Source organism: Drosophila bipectinata, chromosome 2R (assembly GCF_030179905.1).
Source record: "Drosophila bipectinata strain 14024-0381.07 chromosome 2R, DbipHiC1v2, whole genome shotgun sequence".
NCBI lineage: Eukaryota > Metazoa > Arthropoda > Insecta > Diptera > Drosophilidae > Drosophila > Drosophila bipectinata.
The window spans coordinates 3,630,370-3,654,991 of NC_091737.1; the positions used below are offsets into that span (position 1 = coordinate 3,630,370).

The following is a 24,622-nucleotide window of genomic DNA, read 5'->3' on the forward strand; positions in this document are numbered from 1 at the left end:
CTAACTCCCTAGCGGAGGCTAATATGGAGACCTACAAAAAAAAGATTGAAAAGATAGCACCCACATGACCTTCCTTTAAGATACATACAACCGTTTGTAGTTTAAAAATGTACCATAAAAATAATATAGAATTAATGTATAATCATTTATACCTACATTTTGCTATTTTCCTGTAATTTACAAACCTGCTCAAGCTGCCACGTAGATACGTGTTAATGTTGAATAAATATACACCTTTTACAAAAAAATACTAATAAGCTGAAAATGGCAAATAAAAAATGAAAACGAAAACCTACATCTAATATATGCATTTGTGCGCTACGACCTTTAATAATTTATTGTCTATTGTTTCGGAAAATTCTACGGTGATTCTTTATGCCGAATATCAGTTAGCACGTTCGTTTTCTCTCTCTGCGTCCGCTGTAGTCCATTTGTAAGTAGACTCATTTCAGCTGCGAGGATCGCAAACTATTGCTTCAGCTCACAAATAATCTGTTGTTTCAAAGATATTGTGGCCAAAAACAAAGATTGGAAGTAGCTATGCTTCCCTTTCTCACCACGTTAGGAGCAGCTGAAGGACGAAATCTTCGTTGCCTATTACCTTTGCGTTAGTTTTGACCATATCTTCTGCGCCGTATAATGTATCGGCTCCAGTTTCAATGATATATAACAGTGATCCACGTTGTCGGGAGTAAAGCATTAGGTTATTTCCTGACTCAAGCTCCGCGTACAGATGGTTATTAAAGTCTAAAATTGACCTGGAAGATACAAAATTCATTGTTCACTCTGAGACTACCATTCTTGATGTTCCCGACATTTGTAGAATATTCCTGGGTTCTTGCTGAACACATTAACTTTTATAGACTGTACCATGGTCAGTGGAAACACCAATATAAGTTATAAAATTATGGTTATGTGACAAGCTTCCTCTTTGGCGTATAGTAAGGCGTCTCCTCAGGCTGTTCAGGCTTACTGGTGACGTCCAATGAGCGCTTGTTATTGATTTCTTCTAGAAACAGAGAAGATACTGGTCTTTTGAAAATTCTAGATGAAAATTTCGATGTCCACTACCCGGACGAATGGATACGTTTTGATGACTCGCCCCATAGGCCACCTCATCACAGGTACACTGTCTTCTCTTATGATCAATACCTCTTTGATATTTTGAGACTCATGCTTCCATTTGTGCCGATTTCTTGTAGCATTTGCAGGTACTCAAATAACCATTGCTTCCAAAACGCATTCTTCAGTCTCGACACCAGTTCCCATATTTTTAGCAGTGATTTTTCGCAAAGGGTGGTGTTGGCATCAGGAGGAGCCGTCAATGGCTCGCCAATTAAGAAATTTCCTTGCGTTAATGCTGATTCGTTAGTGCTGACGACATGGGAGTAGTGGGTATGAAGCAGTGGATTCTACGACATAAGAAAGCAGTGGGTTCTAAAAGCCGTTTTGCGGAATTGACGGTGACCAAATGATGGTGCTCGTGGGAAAATGATTTTAAAGTCTGTTTGCTTTTTATTTCAGTGCTGGAGATGGCTCTCCTTGGCTTCACTTGTAAAGTCGGCATTTTCTAACTCCTTTAATTTGTTCTTAGCCCCAAATAAATTCGTAGCATTATTGCAATGGATCGTATGGCAGTTTCCTCAACGTCCCAGAATGCGGCGGAGAGCGCCCAGAAAGGCGGTGAGATCACTCACTAACTTTAAATAAACCGCCTTTGTAGAGAAAACTGCGATGTAAGCCTTGTCTGGTCGTTTCCAGACCATCCTGTTCCTGTTTATCAAGATTATTTAATCTCTCAAAAAATAAAAAATATTTGGTGGCTGCTAAAGATTATACGATAAGTAAAAAACCGAAATATGGTGCCTCTTCAACGTTATAATTCGATCTATATATCGCACCAGAGCAAATATGTGCTTTTGCTCCCGCTCCGCCCTAATCTATCTTATACTAAATTTAGATAACTAACAATTCAAGGAAACAATAGCAATTCTAATTCAAACAAGTTTACAAATTTATTAAAACGGTGTATCCGTTGACACCGGCCCGCGCCAGTGTGCGTTTCTCCGACCCATTCAGTGAGCCACTGTTGTGGTGGCTGGTCATCCTCCGCGATGAAGACCAGCTCGCCCGTCCGGATGTCCTCCTGTTAATGCTGCCGAGACAACCCGCCATCGCCGCAAGCACGTTAGACCCTACTGGTCCGGTGTCCGGACTCCCATAGTAGCCCATGTGCGGAGCCCGCGGCGGTATGAACGCAATTACGGATCTTTTTCTTGATGCGTATTGTGTGATTGCGTCGACCTCGTCGATTCTCCGACGAAGGTCTGCGAAGTGGCGACTCGCTCCGACGAAGTTCGCCGCGTTGTAGTGCACGATCTGCGGACATCCTCGGCGCCCAACGAACATTTGAAAAGCCAATAAAAAGGAAAAGGTCGGAAACTACTTCTAAATGAACTGCCTTGGACGCAAAACAAACAAATAAGGCAATGTAGGACTTATAGGGTGGCCTACCACGAATTTTTAATGTCGTATCAATAGGGCCACAAAAATCAACAACACATATAGAGAATGGGCGGAGAGCACGAATTCTGTATAAGCGCATTTACGATCCATCGCGCTGGCGCAAAAGACTCACAAGTGCGCGTGGACCCACATGAAAATTCGAATAGTGCAAGTATCGGACGTAGCTCTGAACAAATTGAGAGCGTTTTGTCAACAATACTGGAAACTTGGCATCGTACGATTTAAGAGCATTAGCTAGTCGCTCCCAACCCGCAACAACGAAAAGGTAAGCCCAGCCTCTGAAGATTCATGTAGAAAGGGATTTAGCTTTTGTAAACTAGGGCCAACATTTAAATTTTTTCGGATCTTTTCTATTTCTATATTGATACTCGTGCTCTTCGACTATTTTCTTAAAGGCTTCATTATATTCGACAGGTAAGGGAACAATATCAATGAACAATGCGAATATTTGGTGGCTGCTAAAGATTATACGAGTATTAAACAAACGGAAGATGCTGCCTCTTCAACGTTATAATTCGATCTAACTTATCTATTGCGGCGAAGCGGGACGAATTCGCACCAGGGCGAATATGAGCTTGTGCTCCCCCTCCGTCTTAAGCTATCTTATACTAGATTTAGACAACTAACCATTCCAGGAATCAATATCAATTCACGACTTTACAAATTCATTAAAACGGCGTATCGGTTGAAAAATCCATATAGGGCCGCAGAAGTCTACGCCAGTGTTGAAGAATGGACGAGACTGCGTGACCCTGTCGGTGGGTAGATTTTTCATGATTTGGCTCATTAATTTTCGTTTGACGGTTTGACGATCAGATATTGTTAACAAACTGTGGCATGTAAAGTTCTCTTTGCGTAGTTCTTTCATGATATTTTCACGATTGTGTCATTGTAGGGAAGCAATACAACATACAACTTTGCAACATAAGCCAGATTAGAATGCTCTAATCTAACCCCCGAAATGGGTCGTTGCTTTTATTGTTGCCTTATATATTTTGTGTAAGGCACAGATTCAGTAATTAGAACGATCCGATGAATGAATATATCCGACAATCGCATATAAAGTATGTTACTACCTGATCACACTGACAAAATCACTCCGCCCACCATCTAAAAACTTTACCACTCAAATACCCTTAATATGAGATGTCTTATCTATGTATGTACTATATGTCGTAAATACATCTATAAATTATTTTCAGGTAAAACTAGTCAGGGGGAAGTATCCACAACATTTAATAATGGTCTGGAAACTATACGACGATGAAAAAAAATCTGAAAATGATCATCCCCAAATTTTTAGGGATGATCAACTTTTTCTAGTTTTAGAAATGAAGTATGCTGGAATCGATCTATCAAATTATATATTTACAAACGCGGAGCAATCGTATAATGCATTATTACAGGTCAGTATTTAGAGTAACTATATATTATCTAAGCATTTTTATTATAATAAGAATTTATGTACTTTCTAATCTTTTTAAGTTGCAGCAGATAAACCTCACCTCCCGAGTCGGTATATATATTCCTGTGTTTCGGGTTGACAGTCAAAACTAGTCTCTGTACGCGAAGTAGTCTCTCTCAGATTTATAGTTATCAAATTGAAACGTTGCAGGGAGGTTCCGATTTTTGAAGCTCACAATGAATACGTACAGCCCACCTCCCGTCCTCCCGGCATGAGGGACGATAGACTCATGACGTATGGATATCGCGGTTCCGGTATCGTTGGAATAGATTAGAGAGAAAAGAAAACTGTAAAATTCCGATTTTTGCAGCTCACAATGCATACGTACAGTCCACCTCCCGTCTTCCCGGCATGAGGGACGATAGACTCATGACGTATGGATATCGCGGTTCCGGAATCGTTGGAATAGATTAGAGAGAAAAGAAAACTGTAAAAGATTAGGAGTAAGAGTGTTGGGTACCAAAAAAAAGACTGAGACGGCTTTCTTGAAAGACAACGGGATTTTTTATTTTTATACCCTTGCATTGGGTATTATAATTTTATAATCTGCTTGTCTGTTTCTATGCGAACAAGTCTCATATTTTTAAAGCAATCGACTTGAAACTTAGCACACACCCTTCTATCCTTTGCACGCAGTACATATATTGGAACGGCGAGGATCAGCTGACTATATCCCATAGCTGATATGTAATTTATTTACCGAAAATCCTATAACTTTGGTGTTAGAGAGTTTGGATTTTGCCTGAGTGCTATTTTTGGCAAAATAATACGGCCCACCAAATTTCCTTACGAAATTTCCTTATGAACAATTGGAAATGATCGGCTGCCATATAACTGAACGATCGGAAATGGTATTTGGTAAAAATACCAATTTTGGTATTTTTGAAGATAAAAGCTTGAGAATTTATAGAATATATACAGTTTTTAAAGATTTTATAACTAATATGAAAGTTTGTGGGCAATTAAGAAATTGCTTGATCAAGACATTAACATTACTCAATAAGCTGTCTAACTTACTTTTGTATTCTTATAAATTGGTTTCATAATAAAATTCTTAAAACGACTAACTATATCCGATATTTGTAATTTATGTCCGATTTTAACTGCAAGGGTGTATCAACTTCGGCTCCTCCCGAAGTCAGCTTTCGTCTCTTGTTTTTATTAATGGTAATGACGCCATAAACTGTATGGCCATTTACTGCACTTTATTTCTCTGTATTATAAGTTTACTTTATGGCCATTTACTGAAATTTATTTCTCTGTAGTATAAGTTTACTTTAAAAATGTGGGGGGCAAACTTTGATTTTTCATAGCACGTGTGCATAGGGTAGGAAATTCTGCCGCAGCGCTGCCGGCACACTGACAGTGTGAGCACTTTCACATTTTTTTAGAAGCTCTTTTATTTGGCAGCTCAAACTTAAAAATCAAATGAGAAAAATTTTCCCAGAAATTGGGTTGGATAAAGTTTTCTCCAAAGAAAATATAGAAATATAAGCGTAGTTTTTCATTTGTTTAAGAACTTTTGCTAGCAAAAGCTTTCTTTAAAAGAAAATACACTATTTTAGGGCCCATTCCAACTTTTTAATTAACGAAAAATGAAATGAAAAACTACGTTTTTTTCGCTCAGTGAATGCTCTGTTGTGACAAATGCCGTTCATGGGCGGAATGTCATAGTTGAGCACAGTTCTGCTCGGGGGATTTTAAATCCAAACGACTAGAATTATGCATTGAACTGAGCAAAAGAAAGACAAGTAAAGCTTTGCGAAGATTTCAGGGATAAATCTGTTTGGATTCTAAGCTCGCTGAAGATGGAAGGATAAATCAAAAATATAAATAACGCCCGTACACTCTGCTCTCATTGTTTTTATTTGCTTTCCCACTGCTTTAAAACAATATTTCTAGTTATAGCCTTGGTAGAAACATGTGGCAATTAGTATTGTATATCGGCTACAGTAAACAAACACTAACGACATTATTCATAGATAAAATCAACTTTAAGGTCAATATACTTTTTTTGCGCCTTTTTATACCTTTTACTCGGTAATTACAATGGTATATTGTATTCGTGTAAATGTATGTAACATACGTAAGGAATCATTTCCGACCCGTAAAGTATGTATGTACATATTTCTTGATCAGTATCAACAGCCGAGTTGATATAGGCAAGTCCGTTTGTTTGTATGGACGCGTCGATCTAAGAGACTAAGAGATAGACCTATAAAATGATCCGTGAGAGAAGCGCAAGTCAAGTTTATTCCATTCTGCCCAAAAATGGCATATTTCTGTAGTGCCTGTACAGGAAGGTATTTTGAAAAAGTATTTTCAAAAACTATATCAATAGCTAATTTATATAAACATTTATATACCGAATCTCATACTAACATGTTTAAATCTTGAACGCATGGATCTATTTCTATTTCTTTTCATATCAGTTTTCAATAATTAAATAATAACAAATAATTTTAAAATTAATACAAATAAATTAGTATTTAGAGGGTGAACAAGATTGTTCCATTTATTATTAGGACCATTTATTATTATTTTTTAGGGACACTCTGAACGATTTTTTTTTCTAAAAGCCCTGCAAAACTGCCTTGAAAGTTCTTGAAAATATTTCCGAAGAAGAAGAAAACCACCAGCATAGGACAAACAATAAACACCTTTCTTAATAATTTTTATACACACTATATTTATCCAAATGGTGGGCAAAACGCACACATGCTTAACATATGAGTTTAAGCGTAAGCTGCGAATAAAAAAACAAGAAACGAAAGCTAACTTCGGGCTGAGCCGAAGTTGATATACCCTTGCAGTTAAAACCGGATATATATCGCAAAAATCGGATTTAGTGGTCTGATCCTTATGAAAATATCATAATATAACCTATTTATAAAAATAACAAAACTATATAATAAAGACCCAAATTTCTATCTTCAAGAAGAAGAATACCATTTCCGATTCACAGCTGATAATATTAATGTAATATTTAGTGTAATGTTTATTTATTTAGGCTTTAGTTTGTACAAAGCGCTTAATTAGTCGCAAGCCGACTCTCTCTCTCTCACAGTGACAAGTCGGGACGCCCTCCCTGTACATTACTTGAGTCCCTGCATGCACCATAAGCTGGTCTATCTGCTGATCATCCGGCTTCATGTGCATGCAGGAATAAACTTTTATAACGTTGTAAATTACATAAATTCGTCTTTTATTTTGGTGCGGATTACGGAAAATTAAGGGAAACCCTCAATGACCAAACAAAATCAATTAACTTTTAGTAATATAAGTTAATTAAATTCTTTTGACCACCTTTTAAAAAAACCACGACGCCTTTAGGTTATTAAGCATTGTGGAAACACGGGCGACAAATTTGAGTTTTAAGTCCTAAGTCTAGACGTAGCTGCGTCTCTTTTCGTTCGCCCTTTCACTGCCCGACGTGCCTGTACCCATCTCGCACCACACACATACACTAATACACAGTTGTATACCAGGGCACACACACAGAGAGGCAGACAGACAAGCAACTCTGGGCTCCCTCTTTTTTTCCCCCATCCCACCTCCACACCACCCCCAACCCACTTGAATTTGCAACGGAATTGTTTCCGTTTCACCAAGCTTATTAACCTGAGCTAATTTTTCTAAAACAATTCATAGGAAAATACGTAGTCTGGAGAGGCTTCGCAAAAAAGTTTGCATCTTGATCCATTAAGTACTAAATCATTCGCTAAACACAATTTGTAAATATTTTTGATATCGAACTGAAGTTTGCATAGGCAGATGCGGATTTGTATTGAGCACAAAGCTTAACATCGTCTGGCTAAATAAGTACTAGCGAGTTCGTTAAAGCCCCCTGTGTCAAGTCATTAATAAACAAGAAAGGAAAGCTAACTTCGGGCGGAGCCGAAGTTGATATACCCTTGCAGCTAAAGCCGGATATATATCGCAAACATCGGATATAGTTGGCCGATCCTTATGATTACGTCATAATAAAACCAATTAATTACAATAAAAAATCTAAAAAAAAAAGTCCCAAGCTTCTATCTTCAAAAATACGAATGTTGATATTTCTACCAAGTACCATTTCCGATCGGTCAGATATATGGCAGCTATAGGATATAGTCGGCCGATCCTAATGAAATTTGGTAGGTTGGATCAACTGATAGAATGAATGTGTCAAAAATAGAATGTGTACTTTCAGCTTTAAGTTTCAGCTTTCTATCTTCAAAAACACGATCGTTCAGTTATATGGCAGCTATAGGATATAGTCGGCCGATCCTTATGAAATTTATCATGTCGTAATGTGTTGCCAAATATAGCTCCCGTCAAATTTGAACTCTCTAACTCTAAAAACACCAAAGTTATACTATTTCCGATCAATCAGTTATATGGCAGCTATAGGATATAGTCGGCCGATTCCGGTCGTTCCGACTTATATACTGCGTGCAAAGGAAAGAAGGGCGTGTGCAAAGTTTCAAGTCGATAGCTTTAAAACTGAGAGAATAGTTCGCGTAGAAACAGACAGACAGACGGACCGACGGACAGACGGACATTCTCATATCAACTCAGGAGGTGATCCTGATCAAGAATATATATACTTTATAGGGTCGGAGATGTCTCCCTCACTGCGTTGCACACTTTTGGACAAAATTAAAATACCCTCTGCAAGGGTATAAAAAAATAAACAGTAACGGGCCAAGATGACTTCCTTTTTGACTTTTTGTGTTCTTCCATCTAAGTAGCTGGAGATCCACGTAAGGAGGTCTGTAGGAAATCCCAAAAGATTCAGTTTACTCAACAGGAGTGAATGATTAACGGAATCAAATGCTTCACTGTGTGTAATGTGGATAAGTATGTGTAACTAGCATTTGAAATCACTTTGAAAGCCATCTATGGCAAAGGGTGTTAACTCCAATAAATTAGTGGTGGTGGAGCGACGCCTTATAAAGCCATGCTAAAATGGAGAAATAATCGAAGAGCAAAAGTGTTTCCCTTTTTTTATGTTAAGGGGTTATATACCTTTTTTATTTTAAAAAAATCGAAATTTTTTTTATTGTTTTATCATGAAGAAAAACTCCTTAAGAACATTTTCTCAAATTTTCATAGAGATTGGAGCAGTAAAAAAAAATTTACAGCGCTCCTAACCGCGCGCCTCATTGCGGCCTTGAACTGAACTTGAAACTTTAAACGCGAATATCTCGAAATGGTGTTTCTTGAAAAATGACTTTGCGGTGACATGAATTGGCGAAAAACTACTAAAGCGATTTAATTCAAATTTTTTTTAAAATGTTCGTAATGAAATTCTTCTGTGCTTGAGCGATCGACTTTTCACGCACAAACTTTTTTTTCGCCGAAATGAATTTTTTAGTGAAATTTCTAGAGACCAAAAAGTTCATGTTTAGCATAAAACGTTCCCGTATACATACAAAAAAAAATTTTTTGAAATCGATCGTTCAAGCACAAGGAATTACACTAAACTAATGAAATTTTTTTACTTTTATGGTTACAGTTGACCTGTTCGACCTGGGGAACTGTCACCGCAAGGCTCTAGAAAAAAAAAGCCTCTAAAGGAAACAGCCACCCCATAAAAACTATTTAATATTTTTCCACCAAATTTTGCGCAAACATTGTTAATAATGTGTACTATCAAAAAATTAAAACATCCGTGTAATTAAATAATTGTTACATACCTAAAAAAAAAAATCCGAACTTTCCTCTTTTTCTTATGTTGTCAGTAAATCTGAAGGCCTTGTCTTATTTTAGCTGATGCCAAAATTGGCAGTTAAAAGATGTCAGTGTTTTTACAGCTACCCTAAAAGCGTCAGAGTTGGCTGCATATATTCTAGAACAGTGGTGGGCAAACTCTCATTTTACATAGCACGCGAGTATAGGGTAGGAAATTCTGCCGCAGCGCTGCCGGCACACTGACAGTGTGAGCACTCTCAAATTTTTTTTAGAAGCTCTCTCACTTGCTCTCATTTTGATTCTTTTGACAGCCCAAACTAAAAATCAAAATTTTTCCACTTAGAAAAATTTTTTCAGAAATTGGGTTGGAAAAAGTTTTCTTCATGGAGAATATAAATAGGGAAGCGTAGTTTTTCATTTGTTTAAGAAATGTTGCTAGCAAAGCTGTTTTTAAAATATAATACTCAATTTTAGTGCCCATTTAAACTTTTGAATTAACGAAAAATGAAATAAAAAAAAACGTTTTTTTCGCTCAGTGAATTCTCTGCTCTCATTGTTTTTCTCTGCTACGCACACACTCAAATTTTAAACATGTGTTAGTTTTGCCCACCACTGTTCTAGAAACACCAAATTTGGAAGTGCGAATGTTGTAGTTAGTGGAGCCAATGCTATGATCAAGAGACTTTTCCAATAAGACCGGATCGCTTACGTTCGGTACACAAATAGCAGGTATCTTGTTGGATTTTGCGGATTGATCGTCACCACCAGGTGGAATTGTATCCCCACTGATGGAGTCAACATCCTCCAGGTCCTGTTCCATTTTTTCTGCTTCAGCAGCCAGAATTGTGAATCGATTGTTACCCAATGCGTTTTCAGAGAAAGAATCGGCCGGCTTGTTGATCGCCGTTGTGGTCTGCAACTTAGTTTTGCTAAACACGCGTTTGCGGATCGGGGGCGGAGTGCAGACAGGTAAAGAGGGCTGAGCCACGTCTTTTCGTTTTCGGCTGACTTTTCGTCCAGGAGCTTGGAACAGACATTTACTTGGTTTATTCGCTAACAGAGTTGATACATTTGTCAGCGGAGACGTAGTTGAGCATATGCTGCTGGCTGCAGTCGCAGCCACGATGTAAGTAGAGGTATTGCCCAAGATTGTTTTGGCGTTTGTAATTTATCGCTCCTATAGCTAGGCTGCGAGCGAGCAGATGACTCTTCCATTATATCACTTGACTTTATACTTATGACGTATAAAGGAAATGATATTCATAGTTCAATCAAAGTCTGCAGAATAAGTTGTAAACAACCTCCCGCTTACGCAACGCGCAGAGCGAGGGGTATAGACACCACGCTTTAAGTCTCGCTTATCGCTGTTGGATTTCTCGACAGTAGCAGCCACCGCTTTGCACTGGTCGAAAAAAGACTTCGTGTGCAAGGTGTACACACGAGCGGTAACGGATTGAAAGAGGTAATTATCGAACACACGTCTTCACTCTACGAATGCCGGGGGGGAACTGATTAGGTGGGGGACCAGATTGGCGCTGAGGTGGCGAAGCTCTTTGGGCGGCTTCAGTAATTGTGGAGGTGAAGCTATCTACGTATATCTACGCTGCAGGTTGCTATTGGTGTGTTGAGCACGGTGTGAGCATCGATGTAGGACTTAAAAGTGGCAACGTTTGCATGCGCAGGGAGCATTTTGGGGACCCCTTTATGGAATTGAGCTTCTTCATTTATTATGAAGAGCAACGGGTGGGGGACGGAAGATAGCTCGGTGAGTGCTCTGAAAGAGACCTGCTGTTGTCTGAAGCCTTTTGAGATGCCAATGTCAATTGCACTGGGGGTGGCGTTTGCACGATAGGGGTAGAATGTGGCTTCTCCAGTTGCTAAAATGTCGACATTGACATTGACCAGGACAGAGCTGAGGGTCCGGCCTCTGGCACACATCCTGTAGTTGCCCCACCATCTGTGTTTGGCATTCCAGTCACCTGCAGCAAGAAACTTATCTCCGAGATTGGAGAGGAAAGTCGTGAAGTCTGCATCCGTCCATCTGAGCAGGGGGGCAGTACACCGAAGCAACGTTAAACCTCCTTTTCTTGTAGATATCTCGATGGAGACGGCTTGAATGTGCTTTTCCGAAAGAGTGAAAGAGAGTTGATGGGCTATGGCTGATTTGACGAAGATCGCTGCGCCCCCGTGTCGCCGGTCATCCGAATGATCGGCTTTGTGCAAAGTTAAACCAGGGATCTTGAGGGTGGACCGCGAACAGAGACCGCGGGTGGACCGCGAACTTCTGACAACAAAAGGATGTCAATTTCGTAAAGCTCTAATACAGCAATGATCTCGTTTGCTTTCGAGCTTATCCCATTGGGGTTCCATCAGGCTATTTTAAGCACTCCCATTGCGGAGGGTAGAGGAGGGTGGACGCGTCTGCAGGATTGCTTGGATTAGAGTCTCTACTAGGGACTTCATCCTGTCGAGCCTCATGAAAAGCTGTATATAGGGGTTCTATACCTTTTTTATTTTCAAAAAATCGAAAATTGTTTTATTGATTTATCTTGAACAACTCCTTGAGAATATTTTCCCAAATTTTCATAGAGATTGGAGCAGTAGAAAAAAAAATACAGCGCTCCTAACCGCGCGCCTCGTCGCGGCCTTGAACTGAACTTGAAACTTTAAACGCGAATATCTCGAAATGGTGTTTCTTGAAAAATGACTTTGCGGTGACATGGATTGGCGGAAAACTACTGAGCCGATTTACTTAAAATTTTTTTTTAAATGTTCGTAATGAAATTCTTCTGTGCTTGAACAATCGACTTTTCACGCACAAACTTTTTTTTCGCCGAAATGAATTTATTAGTAAAATTTTTGTAGACCAAAAAGTTCATAAAACGTTCCCGTATGCATAAAAAAAAAAATTTTTTTAAATCGATCGTTCAAGCACAAGGAATTACACTAAACTAATGAAATTTTTTTACTTTTATGGTTTCAGTTGACCTGTTCGACCTGGGGAACTGTCACCGCAAGGCTCTAGAAAAAAAAAGCCTCTAAGGGAAACAGCCACCCTTTAAAAACTATTTAATATTTTTCCACCAAATTTTGCGCAAACATTGTTAATAATGTGTACTCTCAAAAAATTAAAACATCCGTGTAATTAAATAATTGTTACATACCTAAAAAAAAATCCGAACTTTCCTCTTTTTCTTCGATGAAGAAGGTATATAACCCCTTAAGGGAATTATGAAAGATTCCATCCACTCAAAGGTTTCCAAAGATAAGTTGAAAAGTCTTATAAGAGGTTTGCATAGAGCCCTGGCACAGTATTTTAGCACACAGCCTGGTACTCCATCGGTGCCAGGCGAATAAATCTATAAAATTCAGCGTTATCCACGGTAAAATTTTACCGATCTAGTAGATATCCTAAAAAATATATACTAGTGCAGGTTTTTTTTATATATTTAAGTAAAAGTCTGTTTTTAGAATTTTTTAAGTTCTTGTGGCATCTTGTAAATTAAGGAGGATTTAAAATCCTCTTTAGGTAATATTCCTAAAGAGACATTTATATCGGTACATGCCAGAATATCGGGCCAAATAAATGTATCAATAAGACTATTAAGTCTGTGAAAATCAGCCTTACGGAAAAACTGAATCTTATTTGCCACGTAAGGAAACTTCAGATCGATACAAGGAATGGTTTCCCTTGAAACCTCAAGCGTCGGGTGATATGGAACCTCGGGGGTTGAAAGGGGAAAAGATCCGTAAAGAGTGGTACATTATCAGATACAAAAGATACCAAGAGTAATAGCCGACCCAACGAATTTCTTACATGGTTAATTTGACACAGGGACATGTCAAACATGCCCACGGTAAAGTCATGGTGCTTGATAAGTGATTAAGATGGTGAGTTATCGACATTAGACCACTTTAGCTCTGGGATATAAAGGGGATTTTCTGCGATTGCTATAAATATAGAAATATATATAATATAGCAGACCATTTTCATTTTTCTGCTACGGCTCCGCTCCCGCGCTCGGAAAAAGTGACAGCGGTAGCAATGGCAGAGTAATATTTAGCAATAGGTAGCAATAGCAAAACGAAAAATTACGGGAGTAGCGAAGCTTTTCAGACACTGAATATAAAGTTGTGCGATTTAAAGTTTGGTTTTGTGTCTTCGTATCGTTTCAAAAATTTTTCTTTGGTTGTGTTTTTTTGTATGTAATCGTAAAGATCAGTGGTCGGCATGGCCGACTCGGCACCCAATACATTAATATGATTTTAAAGCATTAGTATTAGTAACGAATAGCAGAAAGTAGGCTGTGAGCATGGCGTTTCACACATTTATACTGTGCGTGTGTGGCAGATCTCATGCAGAGAAACTTCCTATGCCCGCGGGATAGGGCCGACTACTGGTATAGATGTATATATAAGGTTGGGTAGGTCCCATGGTGGTTTGAGTTTATATAATTTATGTGGTTCGAAGGGTATATTAAATTGCTAGCTATTATGGACTATAATTGGTTGAGTTTTATTTTTAAGTCAAGGTTTTTAACCGTAGCAGAGGTATTATAATTTTGGTCAAAAGTGTGCAACGCAGTATATATATATAAATGCTATGTTCGTATATACTTCCTTTATAGACTTCTGAACCGTTTAAGCCCAAATTGTCACAACATGCGTTGAGGTTCCAGCTCGGTTATTGTCTATCTTTGATGTTGAAAGCATATCTGGGTTTGCGAATATATCAGTTTCCCCGTGACCCTACTGCTGCGCCCTCTACAGGCAGCCAGCTGAACTCTCGCGCCAGTTGCCAAGGGCAGCCGTATTGAAAGAAGAAATTGGAGACTACAATTTTATTTATTTTGTTCAGTTTCAGTAAGAAATGAAGACATGCCACCCAAGAAGTCGAGTGACAATCATATATTGAAATGTCGTCAGTTGTTTCATCAGTACATTGTCGATATGTATGCAAAAATCGAAACAGAACGTTTGATGTTCCTCCGATTGAATCAGACGAAACTTCGGTCCGAGGAATATATCCATTTGCGGGATGCTGTGATGCTCACGATTTTGCCATCCTCATACATAGGTAGTCAACGCCACATGCAGGAATATGCTCAAGATGTCATGGCATATGTTCGTTGCTACGGCCGTCCAGACTTATTTATCACCTTGACATGCAATCCAGCTTGGGACGAGATAGTGCAGCTGTTATATCCTGGACAATCGTCTAGGGATAGGCATGACATCACAGCCCGTGTTTTCAGACAAAAGCTCAAGACACTGATGGATTTCATTGTGAAAGATGGAGTTTTTGGATTTGTGCGGTTCTGGATGTATTCAGTAGAATGGCAGAAGAGAGGATTGCCGCATGCGCACATACTAATCTGGCTGTATGATAAAATTACTCCAGACGAAGTCGACGATGTGATATGCGCTGAGATTCCACGGGCCGAGGTTGATACGGATTCGCATGCAGTTGTCATCAAGAACATGATCAATGGCCCATGTGGTACCCTCAACCCAAGTTGAAAATTTCGAATCTTAGACACTTTCGCCGGACTCATTCTGTTGATATGTTGTTTTTAACACCCTAAAGAATTTTTTAAGCGATTTTTTCAAAGTTCTACTCAGATGTCCTTCCTTAAGCTGAGGTTCATATTAGATATGGGCGAGTGTCTAAAATTTTCAACACGACACAACACGAACACGTAAAAATTTATTTTTGTTGTAACACGAACACGCACAACCAACACGTCGCAGGCGGTATACTCTAGAAACCCGAGTCAATTCCCGAGTGACAAAATTTGGATGCGAAGACAGTTTTTTCTTTGTATGACTCTTTTTGCTTCTGGATTTCGTCTTTCACTGCGAGGATGCCCAGGTTAGTCGTCTATCCAGGTGGACGCCAAGGTACGTTACTTCGTTAGCTTGAGGGATATGAATACCGTCTAGTGAAGGCGGAAGGCATGTTTGTTTATTAAGAGTAAACGTTATATGTTTACACTTTTGTTCTTTTGTCCTCAACTATTAGATTAACCAGTTGGGTTGTTGCTTTGTTTGGGCATCTGGAGCGACTAAGGATAGCGGTATCGTCGCCGAACGTCGCCGATGTTGTTAGTTGTGCGTTCGTAGGAATATCCGCAGTATTCTAAACATATAGACACGGGCCGAGTGCGCTTCCTTGTGGAGCTCCAGCTTCGATGATGTAGTCGCCCGAAGTAGCTCCGTTGCATCTCACTGAGAATACCCTATAGTAGAGGTATGATTCCATTAGCTTGTGAATGTATGTTAACAAACGTTTTAATTTTGTGCATGAGTCCATTGAGCCAAACTCGTTCGAAAGCTTTCGGATGTTAGTCTGTTCAGTTGCTCGATGGTTTCGTGATTTCTTCGAAGGCGAAATTGGTGTGCCGGGATAATATTGCAAGCTTCCAGATGTGGTGTAACGCGAGTTAACATGCATTTTTCAAATAATTTAGAAAAACAAGGTAGAAGGCTTCTTGGTCTGTATGATGACGGAATAGTGTGGTATTTTTTAGGCTTCGATATCATTATAATGATGGATTTCTTCTATTTTTTTGGGAAATAGCCAAGATTAATGATCCCATTAAATAGTTTTCAGACGACCTCTATAGCTCATGTTGGAAGTTCTTTTTTGTGAAAGCCTTTTTTGGTTTTAGCCCTCTTATGACTTCTTCAATTTCGTTCGGCCGGAATGAAGGTGCAGCTGGCTGAGGGGTAGCCTCTGGCTGAATTACTGGCAGGAGGAATGAATTTGAGGCTGGGTTTGGCTGGAAGGCACTTTGGAGATGTGTGGCGAATGTTTCAGCTCGGTCTTAGTCTCTGCGAGCCCAACATCCCGAAGAGTTTCCTGTCAGGGTGGTCGTTTCAATTTGGGCGCTAAGATTTGGGTAGGCCCTCTACAGGAAGTACTTTGTGCTTGTTGGCGAAAGATTCTGGATGTACCTCAGCTGTGCATTTTCTTCCTGTTGGTGAAGAGCCTGGTCGAGTGATCGGGTTGCTTCCTTAAGGCGTTGCTTTGAAGCTGGTGATCTGCTGTTTTGCCAATCACAACGCGTGCGTCTCTTTTCTCGCACGAGCTGTTTGATTTGCTGTTTAGATTTGTAGTATTTGTGTCAGTCTACTTCTTTCCCATGAAGAGTACAGATTGTAGCTGCCGCAACGAGTACTTCTTCCAGGGCGCTCGTAGTATAGTCGATGTCCGATTCCAGGTTAAACTCTGGGGCGAGTGCTATTACGTACTTTTTGTTTATTTATTTATTGTACTCTGCACTCAAAAGTTGCAAACTTTAGGTACAGACGGGGATCGGCCGTAGCTGCGGTGGCTTTTGGCCGGAAGGTGTTACATATTTGCTTATAAATTAAACTTATAACAAATAATGATTGTTTACACGTGTGGTAACAAGTTATTTACATATAAATTATTTATAAATTTAATAACATATAAAGTTATATAAGATGCAAAAGGTTAGCTGATTTAAGGAAGTTTAGAATTAGCTGGAGGTTTGCAGGATAAGGGTTTCGGATTAATAGTTCCGTGAGTTTAAAATTTTGAAAATTTGTTCTATGTGTTTGTAGGGCGGGGCAGTCGTCAAGGATATGGGAGATTGATATGGTGTCCGTGGTGCAGAACTGGCATTGGTAGTTTGGTGTCTGTGAGAAGCGATGTTCGTGGGTGAGTCTGGTGTGGCCAAGTCGAAGCCGGATTATTTTGGTAATCTCTCTTCTTGGGAGGTTGGAGGTCTGTGCAATTTTACTGTAGTCGGCTATGCTTATTGCTTTAGAATTAATTTGTTGGTACCACTGCGATGCTTTCTGCAAGATTGTAGGTTTTTTTTTGAGGGACTCTGATTTTAATTGTTTATTGATGTCTCCACGGTTAACATTTGTTGTAGAAAATAGTGGAGCGATGGTCGCTCCTTTCGCTGCTGCATCGGCATTTTCGTTGCCCTTGATTCCGATGTGGCTGGGGACCCGTAGGCGTTTGATTTTAGTTTTATTTTTTAGCAGAAGGTCGAAGGTAAGAAGAAGGTAAATACTCGGTAGCGTTTAAACTTTAAACGCGTTTTTCTCGAAACGACATTTTTGTTTCGGCACAAGTGATTTAAAAAATTCTATGGTATCGATCTAGCAGAAATTTGGATAAGTTGTTCTAAAAATTAAAACTTCTGTCCCGTACTAAAATCATTAATTTTTAATAATAAATTTTTTTATTTTTCATTAATTATAAAAAATATTTGTTTTTTTTTGTGAGTTCGCTATTTTGTTGTTTATTGATACAAATATTTCATTCTAGTACGGGACAGAGCCATTAGCTTACAAAACAATAATCTATTCTAATTTTTTGTTTCGGATGACTCTAGCAGTCGAAATCACCTGCGCCAGGGACCTACCACTTTTTTTTAGATGTATACATTGGCATGCTATAAAGTGTATTAAACTAATAAAGCATAAATTTAAAAAATATTTACAAATAGTGAGTAATGTCTATAAAAACATATTTGAAAATTGAAACGATCACATTATGTTTTATAACAAATAATTTTTGTTTAAATAACCTGTAAAAGTAGGCCGGAACATGAGACTACATCCTTAAGCCAGTTTGTTTTTGGCGTCGTCAAGCTGAAGGGGTGTGAAATAACCAATTCTGGGCTTTGAAGAAGCGTTCGAAGCACAGGCGAGTGGTCTGATGATAAGTCCGAGACTTATTAGTTTGCGAAGTATGTTTTTTGTCACCGCAAAATCAATAAGGTCTGGGAGCTTGCGTGAGTCGTTTGGCCAGTATGTGGGACTTCCAGTATGTGGGACTTCCAGGGGAATCAGAGTCAAGTTTATTTCTCACATTTATAATTGCATTGTACAATTGGATTCCTTTGGAAGTCACTTGACGTGATCCCCAGTGTGTATGCTTGGCTTTGTTGTCTCCTGCTCCTCCTAACGATTATAAATCCTAACAATCCCCAAGTGAATTGTAGAAGTCCATAAATCGTCCTTCCGAGATTGAGAAACGAGGAGGGCAGTAAAGTGGGCTTTCCCATCTGGATGATCTGTGAGGTAGATTGTGTAGCTAGCCCCTTATTTGAAAGTTGAACTTGCTTGTAAGATGCGTTTCCACCGGTAGCATAACGTCAATATGGTTTTCGATCTAGAATTGTGATAACTCTAGTTTATGCCGTAAGACCATTGGCGTTCCACATTGATATTCGTAAAGCCTGCATAGATTGTTTAGACTGTTGTGCTAAGAGCAGCTGCATCACCATGTTCTGGTTTTGAACAAGTGTTGTTTGTTGTTTGTAGGCTGAGTTGGAATATTCCTTCCAGATCGTAAAGCATCGTCATAGGAGAAGCCGTTGGTGATGTTCAGGGGACCTAATCTTTAGCAAAGAAGACGTCTGGCGTAGTTCTTTAGCAAAGAAGACGTCTGGTGTAGTTTTTGAAGCAATGTAAACATTCTGTGAATTTTGATTGCGCGTTGCGGTCGCTTGACGCATGTGACTCTTCAACTCCTTGTACACCATTCATCCTTTTAAACCTATAGTTTGTCGTATGGTTGCCTCCGCAGCTTCCAAATTTCTTCGCGGTACTGTTCTTGTTTGTAGTGCAGTAAGCGAAGTTGTGGGCGTCCCCGCAGACAATACACACAGCCCAATGTGTGCAGTATGACCTAGTGTGTCCATACTCTTGACCTTGAAGAGGAGTTGTTGCTTTTTATCTTTATTTAGAATGTTCATAACATTCTTGATGGCAAAGCCCTTTTCTTAACGGCGGTTTTTATTTCGGCGGCGGTAACATCGGGTTCGATTCCCTTTACTACGACTTTTACTTTAGCACTTGTACTTGGCCCTTACTGCTTTTCAGCTGGTACATGTAATAGTTTTTCTGAGCATTGTCCAGATATTTGGACACGATTCGGAAGTGTACTTCAGTCTTGGTTTGCACCTTTGTTTCATGAATGATCACTTTGATAAACGAGACAAGATGAAAGTTGTCAACGTTCCCGATGAACGCCCCAATTCCGTTGACCAGGGCACTCGAGGTTTTTTCCCTGATAAAGATTGGCTAGTCGGTTGTCTCAACCTCCGCCAGTAGGGCAAATCTGTTACTAGTGGATCTGCCTGGTGCTTCGTCGATCTTCAGGACGCGGTTAATTTTTATTTTATTGCCTGCCGGATTACTCTGTGGTCAAAGCTTGTGCTTAATTTGGATGTAGCGATCCATTCCAGTCTGTGTGGCCGGGGCCACTTTGGCTCTTTCCGAAGTTGTTGTTTTTGTACTCGCTATAGTCGTTGACGTCGCGGTACTTTGAATTTCAGTGGTTGTCGCTTTGTTTGCAGAAATTGTCGCACTGCTTATTGTTGGTGAAAAATTGGTTTCCGATATTGGAGGGGGGGTTTTACACTGAGAACTCCATGACGCGGAAGTCGGAGTGAGCAGAGCGGGTGAGCAAGACCGTGTTCTTTAGGTTTTAGCGGTCAGTAGAGCCGAGTTGCTCTTAAACGCCGATTTTTTCACTTCGGTATCGCGGGTTGAAAAGTAAGAGTAGGAGCCCTTTCTTTGGTTCACTGAACTTCTAAGCTCGTTTTTTTGATCGTTGCTCAATGAGCTCATTACGTGGCACTTATTTATTTAAAACAATGCACTAGTTTTGGTTTAGCACATCACAACTTTTATAAAATGGATAAATTTAAATTCTTTATTAACAATCGGCAAATAAGAACCGAAGTATTAATTATTAATAATACATTCATGCATAATAATGCATTATATTATGCAAGTATTACATAATACGATTATGTACGGTGTTGCCACATGATTTATATAGCGTTAAATTCTTTGCGCATCACCAATTCATGCTTTGTGGTTGAAATCGTAGTCAACTTTCGTGTAATACCGAATTCACTAAATGGTGCTTATAATTATAATAAATTTATGCATGTGAATTTGCATGCTTTAGCGTACAGTGGTCCAGGGCACTCGTTCGGCCAGACATCAGGTTTTGTCGGCGAAGGTTTTGGAGATGGTGGTGTTTAATAAATATTGTAATTTATTTATAACTTTAATATTTGCTGGGTGAGTTGCGGTACTTGGCTCACTATCACTGATCTGTCACTATTTAATGTAAGATGTAGGATCTGTACTTACGTAACTAAAACTATTTTTGAACCATATTTTTTTTTATAGGTGATAATTACTTTGGCTATTGGCGAGAAAGTATATGAGTTTGAACACAGAGACCTTCATTGGGGCAATATATTAATCGAAAAAACTGACAAAAAACAAATTTTATATAAGTTTAACGGCCAGAAACTGACTGTTTCTTCAAAAGGAGTAATCGTTACAATTATTGACTACACCTTATCAAGAGTTACTATTGATGAATGTTGCCATTTTAATGATCTCTCAACCGATGATGAACTTTTTTCTGCTACTGGTGATTACCAATATGACATTTATCGGATGATGCGAAAAGAATTAGGGTGAGTAAAAATTTGACACTGGGCACAGTAAACTTATTTAAAATGGCACACATATTTCTTAATGAACAAGAAAGAAAAGTTAACTTTAAAAATAGGATATAAACATGCATAAATCACTAGTGCACGTATGTGACGAACCGCTCCTTACTATGTGATGTGATTCTCCTTACTATGCTACAGACTTATCTCTGTCATAAAGTCAAAGAGTCAGAATTATCTTAGTGTGTTATCTTAGATTCGATAATCGAAGGGTTTTGTTCTAATTAGATAATTTCATCCAAAGATTTGCCAAAAATTCATCAGGTTGTAAAAACTTGGATGAAAGTGAAAAAATGTATATTCTTCATAAAATTACTTAGGTGAAAAATTTTAAAGATAAAAAATAAAAATTAGATAGTAATATTATCTTATATATCTATAAATCAAAAATATTTTTTAACCACATTCTTCTTAAACCCCATCCGCATGTTTGGTCGACGTTTGACTACTGACTTTTCAATATTTTGAAAAATTAGGGACTTCTCCTAATAAAATTTGAGTTAGTTCTAAAACTTTTTTTGGAATAGATGTCATTTGATGGAATAGATGTCATTTCTGAAAACGACCATGCAAGCACTTGTAGCTTAACCGCCTAAATAATGTATGCAGACTCTACTAATATCAATGAGGAACGCCAATAGTAACTCACGGCATAAACTAACATTGTCGTAATTCCTGTAAGAAAATCCTATTGAAGTTATGCTACTGGTGAAAATGCACCTCACAAATAAATAAAATAACACGAAAATGGAAAGTACAGATTATTCGGTTAGCAAAGCACACAGCGTGGCCAGAAAATTAATCAATGTTACATCAGTCACATGTTTTACCAAAGGGTAGCTTCATACTACTTGCAGGCCACATCTAACATAATCGCCTCAATCGCTAACCTTAGCGCCTAATCGCTAAGCTGCCCGCCTTACAATCTAAGAAGGAAAATTTATTGTCCTAACCAAATTACTTGGTTTTATAGTAGCAGGAGACTAAAATGCCGAACAGAAACTCCCAACAGAAAGAAATTGTATAATGTAATTATTAAGTGTTATAATTACGACGGCTGACAATAAACTAAGGTCTCCAACGCTGCAACTTCGCCGGATCACGCGCTAGGCGAAATCTGGCAACACCGGTTCCTTGGTTCGCCCACTATCACTTTGCTGCTGGGTGAGGCTTCCCCGACCGCTCAGTCTTGGCTGAGCAGCCGTCAACGATGGAGGTACCCCTCGCTTCAGCGATCAAGTGCGAATTGCATTCTGTAATACGTTTTTTGAGTGCCATCGTCAACTAGTAGAAGTTTACGGGGAAAAGTGTATGGACATAAAAAACGTGCGTAAGTGGAGCCGCGAGTTCAATTCCGGGCGCACTAATGTTCACGACGAGGAGAGATGTGGCCGACCGTCGGTCTCGGATGCGATTGTTCAAGCAGTGGAGGCAGAACATGTGCCTACCACATGTTCCCCGCCATGAAAAAACATCTCGGAGCGAAGAAGTTTGATAGTGACGCGGAGGTTCAGAAAGAGGTCAACACGTGGGTGCGCGAGGCGGACGGAGAGTGGTATTCTGCCGGCATAGACAAGTTTATCGTACGGATGCGCAAGGTGTTGGAAAAAATGGCGATTATGTAGAAAAGTAACCAAGACCTTGGCTACAAAATAAATGTCATTTTCTATGAAAAAAAAGATCTTACTTTATTGTCAGCCCTCGCATTATTATAGCAATATTTATAAACGTGAGAAATTAATTGGGCTATATTCCAAAATTAAAATAAAATTGAATAAAAAACTATCTGGCCGCAGCTTAAGGGGTTATATACCTTCTTCGTCGAAGAAAAAGAGGAAAGTTCGGATTTTTTTTTAGGTATGTAACAATTATTTAATTACGCGGATGTTTTAATTTTTTCTGGGGGTGGCTAGTTAATAGTTTTTATGGGGTGGCTGTTTCCTTTAGAGGCTTTTTTTTCTAGAGCCTTGCGGTGACAGTTCCCCAGGTCGAACAGGTCAACTGAAACCATAAAAGTAAAAAAATTTCATTAGTTTAGTGTAATTCCTTGTGCTTGAACGATCGATTTCAAAAATTTTTTTTTTGTATGTATACGGGAACGTTTTATGCTAAAAATGAACTTTTTGGTCTCTAGAAATTTCACTAAAAAATTCATTTCGGCGTAAAAAAAAGTTTGTGCGTGAAAAGTCGATTCTTAAGGAATGTTCTTAAGGAAATCGAAAAAATAAAAATAAAAAAAAAAATTTTCGATTTTTTGAAAATAAAAAAGGTATATAACCCCTTAAGCAAACTCAATTTTTAGCGGCCTGCAATATTTAACGGATTGTGGATATCTGTTTCTCCAAATAATTCTCAAAATTTGAAGGGGAATTATGGTAGTGACAAACAAAGATTGGTCCAGGCAAATGGGTTCGGTATCATTAAACCTTTGCTTATAAACGCTCTATCCGGTTGAACCGTCAAAACCATAGCTTACTATTAGCTTTACTTTATTTATATCAATAAATTGTTGGAAAACAGGCTTTTGATATAAAATGATCCGAGATGCTGTATGGTTCAGTAAGTTCTGCATTGGCACTTCGGCAATAGTATCGGATACGCTTATATCTATAGGCCGAAACTTTTCCTTAGCTTCTCTCACCTTTTTGTAGCTTGTATATATATTGCAGTTCTTTTCGATACTTTTTAAGCGTATGTTAATATATTGCTGCTTGGAAAACGAGTTTTCTATAATAAATGCTAGGGCCTTATCAGGAGATAATGGTATAGGCTCTTTCAATGAAAGTTGTTGCCTTAATTTTGAACTGTCAGGACTATTTATTGTCGTTTTTAATATGTGAGAAATATCCGTTTTTTTGGCCTTCTTAGCAGACATAGCAGCTGCTTCAACAAGAAGTGTTGAATTTTCCTTTGCAAGTTCGGAAGCAAGTCTTCTTTTACGCCGTAAACTTCCTTCGTCATAAATTGATTTCCAACAAAAAAATTTGGGTGGCCCATAATGCAAGGTTAGTTTAAGGCTATAGGTCTTCCCTAGACAAGCCGACACACTTAGACCGTGTTTTGTCCCTTGATTTCCCTGACCTTAGGCTTTGGTAAGGAAGAAATCTAGCACTTAGATGTGAACGTCTAAAAGACTACTGAGCTGGGCAGTGGCATAGAAGATGCTCGGTGGTTTCTTTTGCCTCTTCGTCATTTCAGCTGCGGCAGCAGTAGTCGTTGTGAGGTGAATTCTTTCGTCTAGCATGTGTTTGTACTAACCAAACCACTTTGACTTTTACAGCCCTGCTCCATCCTCCAGCCCTCCATCCTGTTAAGAGGAGCCCCAAATAAAGGGTCTTACTCCAATGAGTTCCTTTTGGAAACTCATTTTATTTGGTAAAGTTCTCTAATAAGTAGCATACATGAAAATCTTAAGTCTATTTAA

At 38.9% G+C, this 24,622-nt stretch overlaps 1 protein-coding gene across 5 annotated transcripts in view; it reads left to right on the forward strand.

Annotated features, from left to right (window-relative positions):
- Nucleotides 1-24,622, forward strand: part of LOC108133500 (serine/threonine-protein kinase haspin homolog) — a 217,106-nt gene that overhangs the window by 9,047 nt on the left and 183,437 nt on the right. For 3 of the 5 annotated variants that reach the window (XM_070278663.1, XM_070278662.1, XM_043210259.2), the window contains exons 3-4: nucleotides 3,729-3,932; nucleotides 20,864-21,159. In XM_070278663.1, the coding sequence (XP_070134764.1) occupies nucleotides 3,729-3,932; nucleotides 20,864-21,159 (500 nt within the window). Of the gene's footprint in view, nucleotides 1-3,421; nucleotides 3,591-3,728; nucleotides 3,933-20,863; nucleotides 21,160-24,622 lie in introns of all 5 variants that reach the window. The other 2 variants (XM_070278666.1, XM_070278664.1) reach the window with 2 other exon arrangements.